The sequence below is a fragment of the Cydia fagiglandana genome, chromosome 12 (genome assembly GCF_963556715.1).
Source record: "Cydia fagiglandana chromosome 12, ilCydFagi1.1, whole genome shotgun sequence".
NCBI classification, from domain to species: domain Eukaryota; kingdom Metazoa; phylum Arthropoda; class Insecta; order Lepidoptera; family Tortricidae; genus Cydia; species Cydia fagiglandana.
In genome coordinates this window covers 2,590,240-2,604,851 of record NC_085943.1, presented here as the reverse complement: position 1 = coordinate 2,604,851, position 14,612 = coordinate 2,590,240, and the positions used below count along the sequence as shown (strand labels likewise).

Sequence of the window (14,612 nt, the reverse complement as noted above, 5' to 3'; positions counted from 1 at the left end):
TTAACTAGTTTTAGCAGTTTTGTCAATCGCAGTCACTTTTTAGTATCTGCGATATAAAAACAAGTGTTTTAAAAAGAAAACTAGTGCCTGCGCTAAATCAGAGGATTGAGTTGACGAGCCGACACCACCACCAGGCTCCGTTTAGTTCCGTTTAGCCGTGGTAAAAAACCGGAACAAAAGGGATTCAAGTATCATGACCTTTAGTGTCGTACTATAATCACGTGACCAGTGTTGTCAGCATAGCAAAAACCATAAAATAGCACTGGCGCGCCCTCAAATCCCACGACTCTTCTCTTTCCGCACAGACTCTAACAATAAAAACTTGATTTTTTTTTAATTAATATTATCTCTGAAACTAGGCGAATTTCAAAAAGTTTATAGGACTTTTTTGTCTCTAAATTTGATCAGGAATACGCTGTTGAAATTATTCGGTTTCCTCATGTTACACCGTGTAGAGACAATAGAGTGCTCACTCCATACATTTTTGGTACCATAAATATTATTATTTTCGTAGTCGACATCTAGCATCGAGTAGCGGAATTATCAGTACCGCTACTTGATACTAGATGTCTCGTGAGTCGCATTACTGATAATTCCGCTACTCGATGCTAGATGTCGACGAAGTTCGCAAGTTGCGGGCATCTTTCTCTGTCACTCTAATTACGCCTTGATTGGAGGAAAAGAGAGAAATGCCCGCAATAGGTGAACTTCGCAGTAGGTCCTCAAATTGGGCAAATAAACTGTTATTTTAGTATCGAGGGTAGTTAAAAATGTTTTATGTAGATATGTCTACAACCCCTATCTTGTAATCAGTGCCAAAATCTCCTATGCTTAATAGTTAATTTTTCGTATTTTTAATTTTCCCTGCACCTATTACTGCTTAGGGTTGCCAGATGCTCGGGATTTGGCGGGTTTCTCCCGCATTTTAGCATGTGTTCCCGATTCCCGATAAAGTGAAAATTGTCCCGAAAAACAGCTTCACGTTATAAAAGAATAATTTCAAATTCCGAACTATCGTCGAGCGAGCGAGCGACCCGCGTCGAGCGATGAGCGAGAGACTGTACACGATCTCAAAGAATTTATACTATTTTTATATGAATACGTCTATGGGCAGAGCAGCTAACGTAGTGCCAATAATGTAAAATATCGTTGTTTTTAATACAATTACTTTTTCCCGACTTAAGTCCCAAAATCCCGAAAAATTGATATTTTTTCCCGATAATAGCGCCTTTCGATCTGGCAACCCTATTACTGCTTGTTCTCTGTTTGGCCCAAGGGTTAACTGGTAGAGAATGCCTTCTGGCATTAAGTTCGCCTTATGTAAATTTTTTACTGCAATATAGTTTAAATAAATAAAAATAAATAAATAAAAATCTTCCACCACCTACCATTCCTACCATTCGTACCTTCGCACTGTTAACTGTCATCGGTAGATCTTATTACGAAAGGCATAAGGTCCACCGATGGACTGTGAAGACTGAAGAGTGTTGCCGTTTGTAGAAATCAAATCATATGGGGGCGTAACAATAAGGTTAAAGAACATAACATAAAGTAAAAGTCATGGGTATGGGAACTAACGCAATGGCCCTTGGGTGAACAGTGAGTGACATATGCTATACATTGTGAAGCTGACATAACCGACAATCTTTTACGGCGTATTTCTACACTTGCGAGACAAAATTATTGTGAAGGGGCCCACTGATTAACAGTCCGCCGGACGGAATCGGCCTGTCAGTTAGAACAAAAATTTGACAGCTCCGGACAACTGACAGGCCGATATCGTCCGGCGGACTGGTAATCAGTGGGCAAGTTTAGATCTGAATATCGCAGGATATGACCGATTTTTTGAGGTGATGAAAAAAATTGCGACCATTTTTAAAATTAGACTATGTAGTAGGTACGCAGATAATGTCAACTACATAGATGAAAAATATAATAATTACACCCGCAGCGGTTCAAAAGTAAATATAATAGTTTATACAGTGAAACCTGGTTAATTGGCACCTGGATAAATGGAAAACCTCAATAATTGCAACCAAAAGTCCGGTCCCGGTCCCTTGAGACCAAAAGGCCTCTATAATTGAAATTTTGGAACCTCTATAATTGCAATTTAGATTTTAGTGCTTTTCGTAATTTTGCCTCTATAATTGACCACATCGCAACTTAAGACCTCTATAATTGACACTGTGCTAAAAAAATCCGTTATTTTTGCTCTTGTTTTTACCTCTATTATTGAAACGAGTCTTACTTATTACCTCTGTAATTGAAATAATGTAGTTGTAGACAGCAGAAACAATATTTTAATAGCAATGATCATTTTATTTATATCTCCATCCAGAATTCAATTTATTTATTGGGTATCTATCACAGCCTGTAGTAGGTGAAATAGTTTTGATCAATAAAAAACAAAGTAGGCATGCTTTTTACATTCTAATAAAACTTTCTTTTACAATTCAAGGGAATTTTTTAAACCCAAATGATAAGAAAATAAAGTGGTAATTAATGTAGTGTAAAAGTGCAAGTATAGACAGAAGCAATATACAGACCAGAAACCCAGAACGTAAGCGTGTAAATCTACTTTAAATGGTTATTTGCACCTCCATAAAAGAAATTTGTCAGAACGCAACCTCTATTAATGAAAACCTCTATAATTGACACAACGATTTTTTGAACCTCGTTAATTGACGCGACCTGCTTAAATGAAAAACCTGGTTAATTGACAAAAAATGGCCGGTCCCTTGAGATTGCAATTATCCAGGTTCCACTGTATTTGACCGTATTCGACCTACGTACGGTCATATTATTTTGTGATTCTAATTAATAATTCATTTAATGAGCTATCATGTACCTACAAATACAAATGCGATGCGTTCATTACTTTGTGCACTGAGAGAAAAGTACAACAAAAACACACTTAGAATTACAAAAATAAACTTAATCCGGGGACAAGGAGAGTTAACTAATAGCACAGAATAAGTAATAGTATTATCATACAGAACGGACACGCACCGCCCCGCCCCGACTCGGATTACCTCGCCCCGCGACTGAGTTCTGACGGACTCCTGACATACTCTCAGTTCGGCTAGCAACGCCGCGGCGCGATGACGCAACGTTCAAAATGCCGATGTATTTTGCGATGTATGGTTGTTTTTCAAATTCACGAAATAAAAAACATTTATTTTTATTATACATATATTAAAAAGCAGCGTTTTGTAATTATTTATATTTAGTCCACGCTAATTGTGTATCGACAATTCGACATGACATTTTTGGTAATTTATCGCCGCACCATACTTTACGTAATATTTTACGGCCTTTACGGGTTACGGGAGTTCGCATATACGTTCAAATAATATTAGCTGTGACCTGTGAATAGAACAGTTTATTATAGCAAGGATCTAGGAGAAAATACCATCTTGTAAATTATGTTTGTTTCTTTAATTTTAGGAATAAAAATGTTTGATATATACGTTACGAGTACAACGATAACGCTCCGTGAACTCAAAAACATGTAAATAGTAGCCCTAAGCGACTTACTCACACAATGACGCGTGTACAGACGTGCCGTTCACACATATACACGCAAACGAGTTTTGATGTATGGCGTGTCCGCCCTGTGCTAATAGGAACAAATTGACTTTTGCAATTTCTATTAGTTCTTGCAATTTCTATTATCTGTTTGTTGAAATTATATTTGGGATTATTGAGCTGTTTGTAGAAATAAATAAACTTTACAGAAATAGTGAGACGTCTATAATTATTACTAAAACTTCATTTTTTCCCCCAGTACAGAACTGTTTTTTAATTCCTGGTGATGATTTTTCTCTCAGTGTGCATTTTATTTCAAATATTAGATGCCTACATTTTTCAACGTTACAATCATTTTACTGTGCATTTTTACATCCATTGTGACAGAAAAAAAGCTCCTATGCCTGCAAATCTTCTGAATATTCGCGTTAGTAAGAAACATCGGTAGACAATTTCGTGAAATGCTCCATATGCGGTCAGCTCGGTTGAAATCTGTCGGTTACCCAGACTCACGGTGCATAGTCGCGTCCCCTGTTCTACCAAAGGTGATACTAACTAATGGACTGATGATTTAAGAGCCGGTACAGAGGAACTGCAACCCAACTGCAACTTGCATAGGAACTGCACGCCGACGTTGCAGCTGGCGTACAGTTCTCATATAGGGACCGTGCACGTTGGAGGGTCTGCCATCTTGTGGCCTGAATCGGAAACAAATGTGCACATGCACATTTCCAAAGCAAGTGCTACCATCTACCGTTCTCGTCGGTACGTTTCTTTCTGCATAGAACGTTCTGCCATCTTGTGGGCTACATCGGAAGTATAAACGACACATTTACGCTTCGTGCCATAAATCTGAGGGCTCCAATGCTGACCCCTATAGTTCATGCACGGGCCCTATACAAATTTCAGTCGGGTTGGAGTCCGTCTATATCGGCCCTAAGGTTTAATACGCTGACTCAATAACAAAGGACAGGATCGGGACACTTCCACACTTCAAAAAAAACTCGCAGAAAACCAAAGTCACGTCGTCAAGTGATCTGTCAAGCGGTTAGACGAATGATACTGATTTTAGGGCTATTTGAGATACGTTGTGCCTTTTTCGAGTTGTCATAGTGCCGAATGGAAAAATACAAACCTACCTACGTAACCTATGTACGTACAATAAACTGCAGAGATAACCGACCCCCTGATGCATAGAAACTTGTTGGCGGGGGGTCAGTTGAGATATCTGCTTATTGTACATTCAACCCATGGAATATTTAAATACCTATTAAAAATAAACAAAATAACTTTTTTGCCAATTCTAATGCCAGAAATGCCTACTCCTATAGCATTTAGAACTGACTATAACCATCTATTACCAGAGGGTACAAAATTGTGGGTGGGAATAAAATTGGTCCAATTTATTAATGTCGAAGACTCTCTTCCAGTTGCATTATTAATGAAATGCAGCCAACCGAATTATAGTCTGTTATAAGATATTTTAATTATCCATTGCCGTATTTGGGGTTTTTTAACCGACTTCCAAATCTAGGAGGTTATCAATTCGGTTGTATGTATTTTTTTATTTATTAAAATCTCATAATGTTTTTTTTCCTCTATCACACAGGAAACAATAAATACCTGTACAACTGAACATATTCGTTTTGCAAAAACCTAAAATATCGTATGATTATGATTAACTCAACGTATTAAACAGCATGACTCAATTCGCGATATGTTTGACGTGCAGTCGCCATCAGATATGCCGGAGCGGCCGAGGTGCTCAGAAATATCGGAACACGCACTCTAAAGGCCTGGTAGAGAATGCCATTTGGCATTAAGTCCGCCATTTGTACATTGTTGTATATATTTTGTGCAATAAAGTTTAAATAAATAAAGGCCCCTGTACACAATGGGCCATTGCCGGCCATTCTGGGGGACGAATTTATGCGTTAGACGGAGCAAGTGATATGTTATCTCATTCTACCGCATGGCTGTGTTCCTTGGACTGGCCGGCGATGGCCCATTGTGTACAGGGGCCTTAACGCCTTGACAATAGAGGCGTGTTCAGATATTTGCGAGCAACTTGGCTGCTTAGATATATCTGGCGACTGGACTGTTATTAAGAAGGCAGCACAACCTGTAGAGCATTTACGTCCTTATGCAATAGTTAATAGTGGTATTATGACGTAGCAGTATTCCGATTGCTTTCAGGTTGGACGCTAATGCAAACCAGTAAGTGTGATATTAGAGTACAATTTCTGAAATAAAATATTTTTCGTAGGTGCAGGCAGCAAAACTACCTACATACAAAATAAATACCTATACAAATACACCGTGTTTTTTTTATTTCCGTTAATTTCAAGGATGCATTCCTGAGCTTAAATCAAGTAACTTTCTTAAAGACACCGATTTTCTAATTAACTCCATTTCGGAGATAATCAATATTTTATTTTTTTTCCTATAAGGCCTCTACAAGCGTGTGCACTTGCCTTAGGGCCGGTTTACATATTGATTAGTGTTTAGAATGAGTTCATACATTTGCTACTAAACTTAAGTACAATACCGGTCGAGCTACGTTCGAAATGTCATTGATATGTCACAGATTTCAATTGTTTGGTTGAGTTAAATGTAATGCCCTTGTCACAACAACGCTATATGCTACATTTAATTACTTTTTAAACTTAATTGTTTTTTTTTAAGGAAAAAAATTTTTTTTTTGAAAATTAACTATGCCATTTAGTTCTCTTAAACGTACTTAACCATACCCCGAAGTTAACGGCATTCAATAAAAACACGGTGTATATTTGATGTAGGGTTTTGCTGACTGTACATATTATAATTGTGATTAGTGTTGGTAAGAACTCGAGTCCACCGAGTCTGTATTTGAAGAACTCAGCTCGTTTTTACGAGACTCTGCGCTTCAAAATCTTCCGAGACTTTTTAGTCCCGAGTCGAGCCTTTGTTTTAGTCATTTTTAAGAGCATTTCAAAAGTCTCCGAATAAAGACTCCGTCAACAATTTTATAGGTTTTTAACAAGCTTTTATTAGGTCGACCTGTATGTAACTAACTATGTAATGGAATCTAAGGTAACTAATTTAGCCATCTTCCAAGGATCGTAGCGTTATAAAAATTGGCAGCTGTATGTAGTTCTGATGACAATACAATAATATGGTACTGTCGAACTGATCTGATGATGGAGACAGGAGGTGGCCATAGGAACTCTGTGATGAAACAACGCAACCTAATTGTGTTAGGGGTTTTTAGAATTGTCTCAATGAGTATTAGTTGTCTGTCGTAAGAAAAGTACAGTCAGCGATAAAAGCTTGTACCAAAAATGAAATTTTTGCCAAAAACTTATTCCTAAACAACAGTAAAGAAATTAGGCGTTATTGTATGATATGTGTACCTAATCCACGAATATTATAAAAATTACACTCTTCTCTAAATAGGACTCAAATCTCTACAAAAGACTCGGGTCTCTAACAAGTTAAAAACCGGGCAAGTGCGAGTCGGACTCGCGCACAAAGGGTTCCGTACCATAAAGCAAAAAAAAAAACGGAAAAAATGCAAAAAGAAAACGGTCACCCATCCAAGTACTGACCCCGCCCGACGTTGCTTAACTTTGGTCAAAAATCACGTTTGTTGTATGGGAGCCCCACTTAAATCTTTATTTTATTGTTTTTAGTATTTGTTGTTATAGCGGCAACAGAAATACGTCATCTGTGAAAATTTCAACTGTCTAGCTATCACGGTTCGTGAGATACAGCCTGGTGACAGACGGACGGACGGACAGCGAAGTCTTAGTAATAGGGTCCCGTTTTACCCTTTGGGTACGGAACCCTAAAAACTGAGTCGAGTCTTGAAGCAGAGGACTCAAAAGACTCGAGTCTTAATCAACACTAATTGTGATACCTTCATATTATACTTGTGACGGCTACTCAGAGGTCAAGTCTCACTGTTTTTCATAAGCGTTCAACTGTCCTACGTAAAGACAAGCGCTGGGAATATAAAATTGAACCAACAAGAAGTCACGGTCAAAACGGTCATTGTCAATTGCTGTTTTTGTTTTTTTCACGTTGCATGTAGGTGTAACTATTACGCATACGGTATCCAAAATTATCGTTTGTATCTTAAAAACGAGTTATACTTTTATGTATGCCATAACAATAGATATACTAAAATAGGATCGTATAAGTATTATTTTTTTTTTAAGATTATTACGTATCATTCTCGTTATATATTAGTTAACGTGATTCATGATAGTCGGACTATTCACTAAATAAATTATGAATTGTCATTTGACAATGACAGGTCGATATTCAGATCATCATCAAGTCCGCCATTGTTAAATGTTAACTTACACATACAAGGTAAATTGTCATTGTCAGGTGACAATTACATCTTGCATCATTTGACAACGGCAATGCGCGGTGTATTTTAAAGTTAACAAGTAAATATGAACGTTAGGCGCCATTTCTAAAATCACAAAACAAATTGTGATTGTCAGATAACAAATGACAGTTTAATGAAATAGTGACACTTTGACACAACTCTGGCACAACGCAACCAAACACCCAGTGTCATGACTCTAATGACGTGTCAGTACAGCACACTACAATACTGTTAAATGGGGTTGGCAACTGTCAAAGGTTTACATAGATGGCGCCATCATAGCTTGCCCGTTTGTCTATAAGATTTGGCATAAGGCATAAAATTAAATTAAAAAAAAAACTGACACAATTCTAGGGATTGACGGCAAGCTATGCTGTCGCCATCTTCTAAATCCTCCGACCGGCCAACCCCATTGAAAAATAATGAGAAAAAAAATCGTACAGCAGCATTCCGCTGACCTCAGTCGTTTAATCGTCAGGCCCCGTTTCATAAAAGCCGTGGCATCGTGGAAGAGGTTCTGTTCCGTACAGTCCCCTACGGCCGTGGGGGCTGTCGCGGATCTTCTAAGCTTCATGACCTTCCTCTGCCGCGGACGGAGGTACGAATCTGGCTTTCTAAACCTAAAGGAGCGGGATGGGTTGGGGGAAATAAAAATGTTGAAACAATAAATTAGCGCACACGTGAGCGTATGAGCAGTATAGGAAATTCGCTTTGCTATGCAGTTTACAAGTGGTTCAAATTTAGCCTGTTCTCTTACTTAGTCTACAACTGAAGTTCGAAATGTAGTCGCTGCATTTAAATTAAGAACGACGAATATCTTTCCATCGCGTGCGTTTTCTTGCGAACCAATTATTTAAAACGAGTAAATCATAAACCAATTTTTATTAATACTCAAAATTTTGAGTTAGTATCCTGTGAAGGCACACAGGTCAATTAACTCTGTACCGATATCGCAAGTGTCAGTGTAGGAGCGCCATTCTGAACGTCAAATTCGTATGTTAATATGACGTTTACAGTGGAACTTCTACACTGCATTGTTAGCTTAGATATTTAGGTCATATATTTAGTTGCAACAAAACGCACTCCTAGCCTCTTTATAACGAATTAAGCGGACGCTCAAATCAGAATAAGTATCAAGCCAAATATCGATAATACAGGTATACGGTCGCGATGGGTTTTGGATGCATGTCAAATGTGTTTTTAGAAGGTTATCTAAAAATATTATATCAACTTTAGATAGATTCGTTTCGCGTTATGTCCGCCAGCGTGAAGATGACTCATAGATATGCGCGGTGTTTTCATATTGTCTCGTACGTGGTCCTCAAGACAGAAATATTATTATTATATGTGAATGCACAGGCAGCTTAAAGCTGATACGTGCACATCAATGTCCACTTGTCTTTTGTAGTCTACGAAAGTGTTCATCGAGTTTGTTTTTAAATGAGTTTATCGAAGGTGCACTGATCACTGACTCGGATAAACTGTTCCACACTTTCGCTACGCGGTTAGATAGGAATAGGGTTGCCATATGGAAGAATTAAATGTCCTGATAAAAATCCGGACATCACCCTAAAAATTTTATTTTATTAGGTAATTCCTAAAAATCCGGACATATGCCAAATCCGGCCGCAATCCGGACAAAGGTTCAAAAATGCGGACATGTCCGGACAAATCCGGACGTATGGCAACCCTAGATAGGAAGTGTCGTCGGGGGTTGCTACTACTCTGCGTTCGTGTCAGTTTCAGAGAGTGTCCTCTCAGTCTGTCATTTATGTTGCGAGTAAAAATATTGCTTAACCCGAGAAATGATACGACTTTTATGGGTTTGTTTGATACAGATGTAGTGCATAATTGTTTTCCATCGTATTTTCTCGGAAGCGTTCGTTCGAACCTCAGTACTTATTGTACCGAGACTGACTGAAATAGCAAGACACGGTCGTACGTTTCCGTGAAAAACGATGGAAAATAGTGCTTTATTGTCATTGTAGCATTTTGCTCAACATTTTTTTACCAAATTTTAAAGACGTGCTTTATCATTGTAGCATTTTGCTCAACTTTTTTTACCATATTTAAAAGACGTGCTTTATCATTGTAGCATTTTGCTCAACATTTTTTTACCATATTTAAAAGACGTGCTTTATCATTGTAGCATTTTGCTAAACATTTTTACCTTATTTAGAAGACATGCTTTATCATTGTAGCATTTTGCTAAACATTTTTTACCATATTTAAAATTTATCATTGTAGCATTTTGCTAAACATTTTCTACCATGTTTCTAAGATGATCCTTATTCTTTTTCGAGTGTCCACTTACTTCGTCCCACAGGTCCATTATGAGGGGCAATTAGTTCTAAATCTAGACTTACCTCGTGAGCGACTCTTTGTAGTCAAGGTCATCGATACCGAACCTCTCCCGAAGGTTCCTGAACACCAGTGGACAGTATTCCTTCACTTTGAAATGAGATGGCATGTTTTCCCTGCAAATAAAAGATAATAAAAATCCACCATTTTTTTTTTTTGCGATTAAGTCCGCCATTTGTACATTGTTGTATGTATTTTGTGCAATAAAGTTTAAATAAATAAATAATATCAACGTCTTACATGAATATAAAAACCGAACTCGGACTCGCCCACCGAGGGTTCCGTACAAATTTAACTTTGTTTTTTTTACAAATTTATAGTTATGTAATTTTTCCCTGTACTTGTAGTGTAAGAAGATATTACTTGCCAAATTTCATAGTTTTAGGTCAACAGAAAATACAGTTTTGATTCGCTTGAGTGTCAAAAATAGTCAAAATATACGTTTTCTTGGCATAAAATGCCGTATCTTTTTTTACGTTAACTTAGAAGTTTGATTTTTTCACAGCTTCAAGGGACTGTAGACCTGAGTTTAAGGTTTTAACTTCAACTCGATACCTCCACGCATTCCCAAGATAAAGGGTCTTGAAAGACAGACGGACGGACCGAAGGACGGACAACAAAGTGATCCTATAAGTGTTCCGTTTTTTAAACTAACTTTCATTTAATTTAAAAGTATTGTAGAATTTTTTTAGTCCTTATAAATAAATGTGTTTGTGTATTTTTATTTATTTATTTATAGCCTTATTTAAGAAAAGGTACTTTTTTTATACTAAATCTACAGTTTTCCTTATTCTATAGATTGGCTCATAATAAGGATGAGTGGAGAAGATTGGGGGAGGCCTTTGCCCAAAGGCACACAGAAGCGGTTTGTGTATTACTCAGTAATTAAAAAACAAAAGATAATAAAACACGAAAGATAAGTAACACCTAAGGATGCAGTAGGTGGTGAAATAGAAAAGTGTGAGAATGGTGAAAGAGTAAGTAGGTGAAAAATCTGCATGGCGGACATACTTACTTGTTAAACAAATGATTGTCAACTTTAAGCTTGGAGTAAGCTCTGAAGTCATCCGGGAGCAGCATGACCGGTATCGACACGTGGCTCAGTTCATTTATCTGAAAGCAATTGAACTTGTTACACACCTTCAACAACCACTCTGACATTAGTCATCATCTCGCCCACCGAGGGTTCCGTACTTTTTAGTATTTATTGTTATAGCGGCAACAGAAATACATCATCTGTGAAAATTTCAACTGTCTAGCTATCACGGTGAAATACAGCGTGGTGACAGACAGACGAAGACAGAATGGACCAACAGACGGATAGGGGAGTCTTAGTAATAGGGTCCCGTTTCTATTTTAGGTCTGAAACCCTAAAAATTAAGTATTCTACCAGAAAGGATATTAGATTCTGATAAATTCTGACTGGATATTGAATTGGATTCTTATTTGAAAATTGCATAATATGACCTATCTATACCTGGATATTGTTGCAACCAGTGACCCACCATGGCTTCGCCTGGGTTACACAAAACCTTACCAATTATACACCTTAGTAATAGTAATAGCCTTTATTTCATGCGTTTTTGTTATTTTTACACTTTCTTTGTTATTATACTTATTATTTATTAAATTATTAATTTTTAACTTTTATTGTTTTTCAATTTATTTTATTCATTTGCATGCCGCGTGTGCGGAAAAGGCCTCCCCCAGTTTTTCCCATTCCTTCCTATTCTATGCTGTTCTGCACCAGAATCTATCGAAATTTCGTAGCTCATCTCTTAACTCTTAACTACACCTTAACCTTCCTCAATAATCACCCTATTGTTAGGCGAAAACCGCATGAAAATCCGATCAGTAGTTTTTGAGATTATCGCGAACAAACATACACACAGACAGACATGGCAGGGGACTGTTTTGTAAAGAATTGAATTGAAATAGCCTTTATTTCAGAAAAGTATTTTGTAGTACATCTCATTTTGTTGTTAACATATATCTATACATATGTATCGTATCTAATTTATATCTGTATGCCTTTAGTGGGCAAAGGCCTCCTCTAGCTCTTTCCATTTATCCCTATCCTTTGCTTTTGTAGTCCAGCAACCTCCTGCTGCGCTCTTAATCTCATCATCCCATCTTCTTGTTGGCCGGCCATGCTTCCTTTTTTTTGTGCGTGGTCTTGTGCAGGCAATAAACACAACAACAATATGCCCACATTTTAATTTAATCATTTAAAATGTGTTATATATTAAATATAGAAAATCTGGGAATGGTAGTTCTTAATTCTTGAATAAAGTTTTGCTGGTTTAAATCTAAGTGGACACAATTAAGTCCCATTTCAGTTTTAAAATTATAAAGTTTTGCTCTTATAAGAGGTGTTTGGGCATGTGTATTCCTTTATGCACCAAAAAGGTCATTTTATGAGTAATTTCTATATAGCGACACTCAAGGAACTGGACACTTTTAGATATTATCACAGAATAAATAATAGTACTTGGTACAGAAGACTCACTCTCTAACCATAACGCGTCTGTTACGATCAGCACAGATATGGCCGCTAGTTGGCGACAGCGCCACGCGCGGCTTATGGCTTTCCCCAAAATTGGAGCCAAACAAATGTACTTTTAGCTACCTGTAGCAAAGCGATGAAATCACGGAGTGAGCCACGGCTGATATTATAGAGAATTATTAAATGGCAACTAATAAAGTAAACCAACTAGAGGCCAAAATGTCGTCATTATATTGAGTGAAATTATATGGAGTTTACATTACAAAACAATTAATTATTCATTTAAAATTTCTTTTTGGGCTTTGATTCCCCTGGAGCTTTGACACTGAACTTTGACAGTATGTATCATAATGTACAACAGGGCTGTTAAGACCTAGCTGTTTTCAATCTATCTGTAGATGTTCAGTCTAGGATAATTATATGCTGAGCTGAGGAGTGGTTGTTGATATGTAAAGATTCACTTTGCAATTAATGATATACAAATAGTTAATGGCAGTCTAGCAAACAGCCAATAAAAATTTGGCAACTTCAGAATGACCCTGTCGCCGGTTATAACTCATGTTATCTCTATTTATAGAGCCCTAAAATACGATAACACGGCGACAAGAACAGGAGATATTGATCAAGTGCCAGGTGACAGTGACTGGTGCATTCACCCAGCTAGTCGCTAGCCATCGTTACCATTAGTAAACAGTTCGGAACCACAACAATCCGGTACCGAGGGAAATGACATAATGCTGTTGCGAGATGCCTCCACATAATCGCCACAAATCCTATTAGGCGTACGTTGCCATATTCCAATTAAGTTGTAAATATCCTGGTACTCACCGTGTGGTTCACGCCCCACATAAACACCGATAGAAGGGGCTCATTAGCACGAAACAATTTGACTTTTTGATGTTTCACACGAATGTGTTTCTTTTTCAACTTGCTCAAACCAGTGCTTGGAACGGACATTTTGGATTTGTTTACACTAACAGTCAGATACTTGAGCTTATTTTGACACGGCCCTGGCTAAACCATTTTCAATTGACGGGAAGGATGTCGAAATGTGAATGAAGTTGATGAATTTGGAAATTAATTACAGAAATACGACACCCATCAATAAAGAGCAAACGGCTTTTTGACAGAAGCAAAGAGCATATAATCACTACGTTTTAAGAGTCGGCACTCTCGAACAATCCTTGAACCGAATTATGAACGTACAAATGCCAACACACCAAATACAGGCTTAAAGATCTCGCATCCAGGCCATAATTGTTAAAAAAACCACACACAATACTACCAACACAAAAAAAACAACGCTAGGGCTCGACACTTCCAGTACCTACTGTTTATCGATATCGATAAATGTGCGATGCGTGCTGCTGTATTTACCTACTGTACTACTGTAACAGTACATTTTGAGAATCACGTGGATTAATAAAATAAAAGAACATTATATAAACAATTTTATTTTACATGATAAAAATAACATAGTTTATTATTCAAGTAGGCATATTACAATATGCTGAATTCGCGCGCATTCTTTTTTAATCTGGTCCCTTTTTATTGAAGGCACTGGATGGAGAATGATTTCCACAAATGAACTTGCTTCCATTCAGCTTTTGAATAAGTAAATAAATACGCCAAATCCTCATTTCCTTTTCCTCAGCTTTGCCCATAATCGACATCTGAAATAAAGAGATTATCGATAAATTGGTCGTACACTATTCGTGTCATAGGTTACTTAGTTTTTTACTTAAAATACTTTATTCACAAAATATTTTCGTTTTAATCATGGATTGTACACGACTAAAACTAATTCAAACTAATTAAATAAGTAACTGTTAACGACTC

General features: G+C 37.3%; 1 protein-coding gene across 1 annotated transcript in view; it reads right to left on the bottom strand.

Annotated features, from left to right (window-relative positions):
- The window catches only part of LOC134669437 (phosphatidylinositol 5-phosphate 4-kinase type-2 alpha), a 39,546-nt gene extending 25,646 nt beyond the window's left edge, over positions 1-13,900 (bottom strand). Inside the window, exons 1-3 of the mRNA XM_063527014.1 lie at positions 13,602-13,900; positions 11,283-11,380; positions 10,273-10,383 (exon numbers count right to left, since the gene is read on the bottom strand). Coding sequence (XP_063383084.1) covers positions 10,273-10,383; positions 11,283-11,380; positions 13,602-13,730 — 338 coding nt within the window. The 5' untranslated portion in view covers positions 13,731-13,900. The remainder of the gene's footprint in view (positions 1-10,272; positions 10,384-11,282; positions 11,381-13,601) is intronic.
- Between the last annotated feature and the right edge of the window lie 712 nt (positions 13,901-14,612).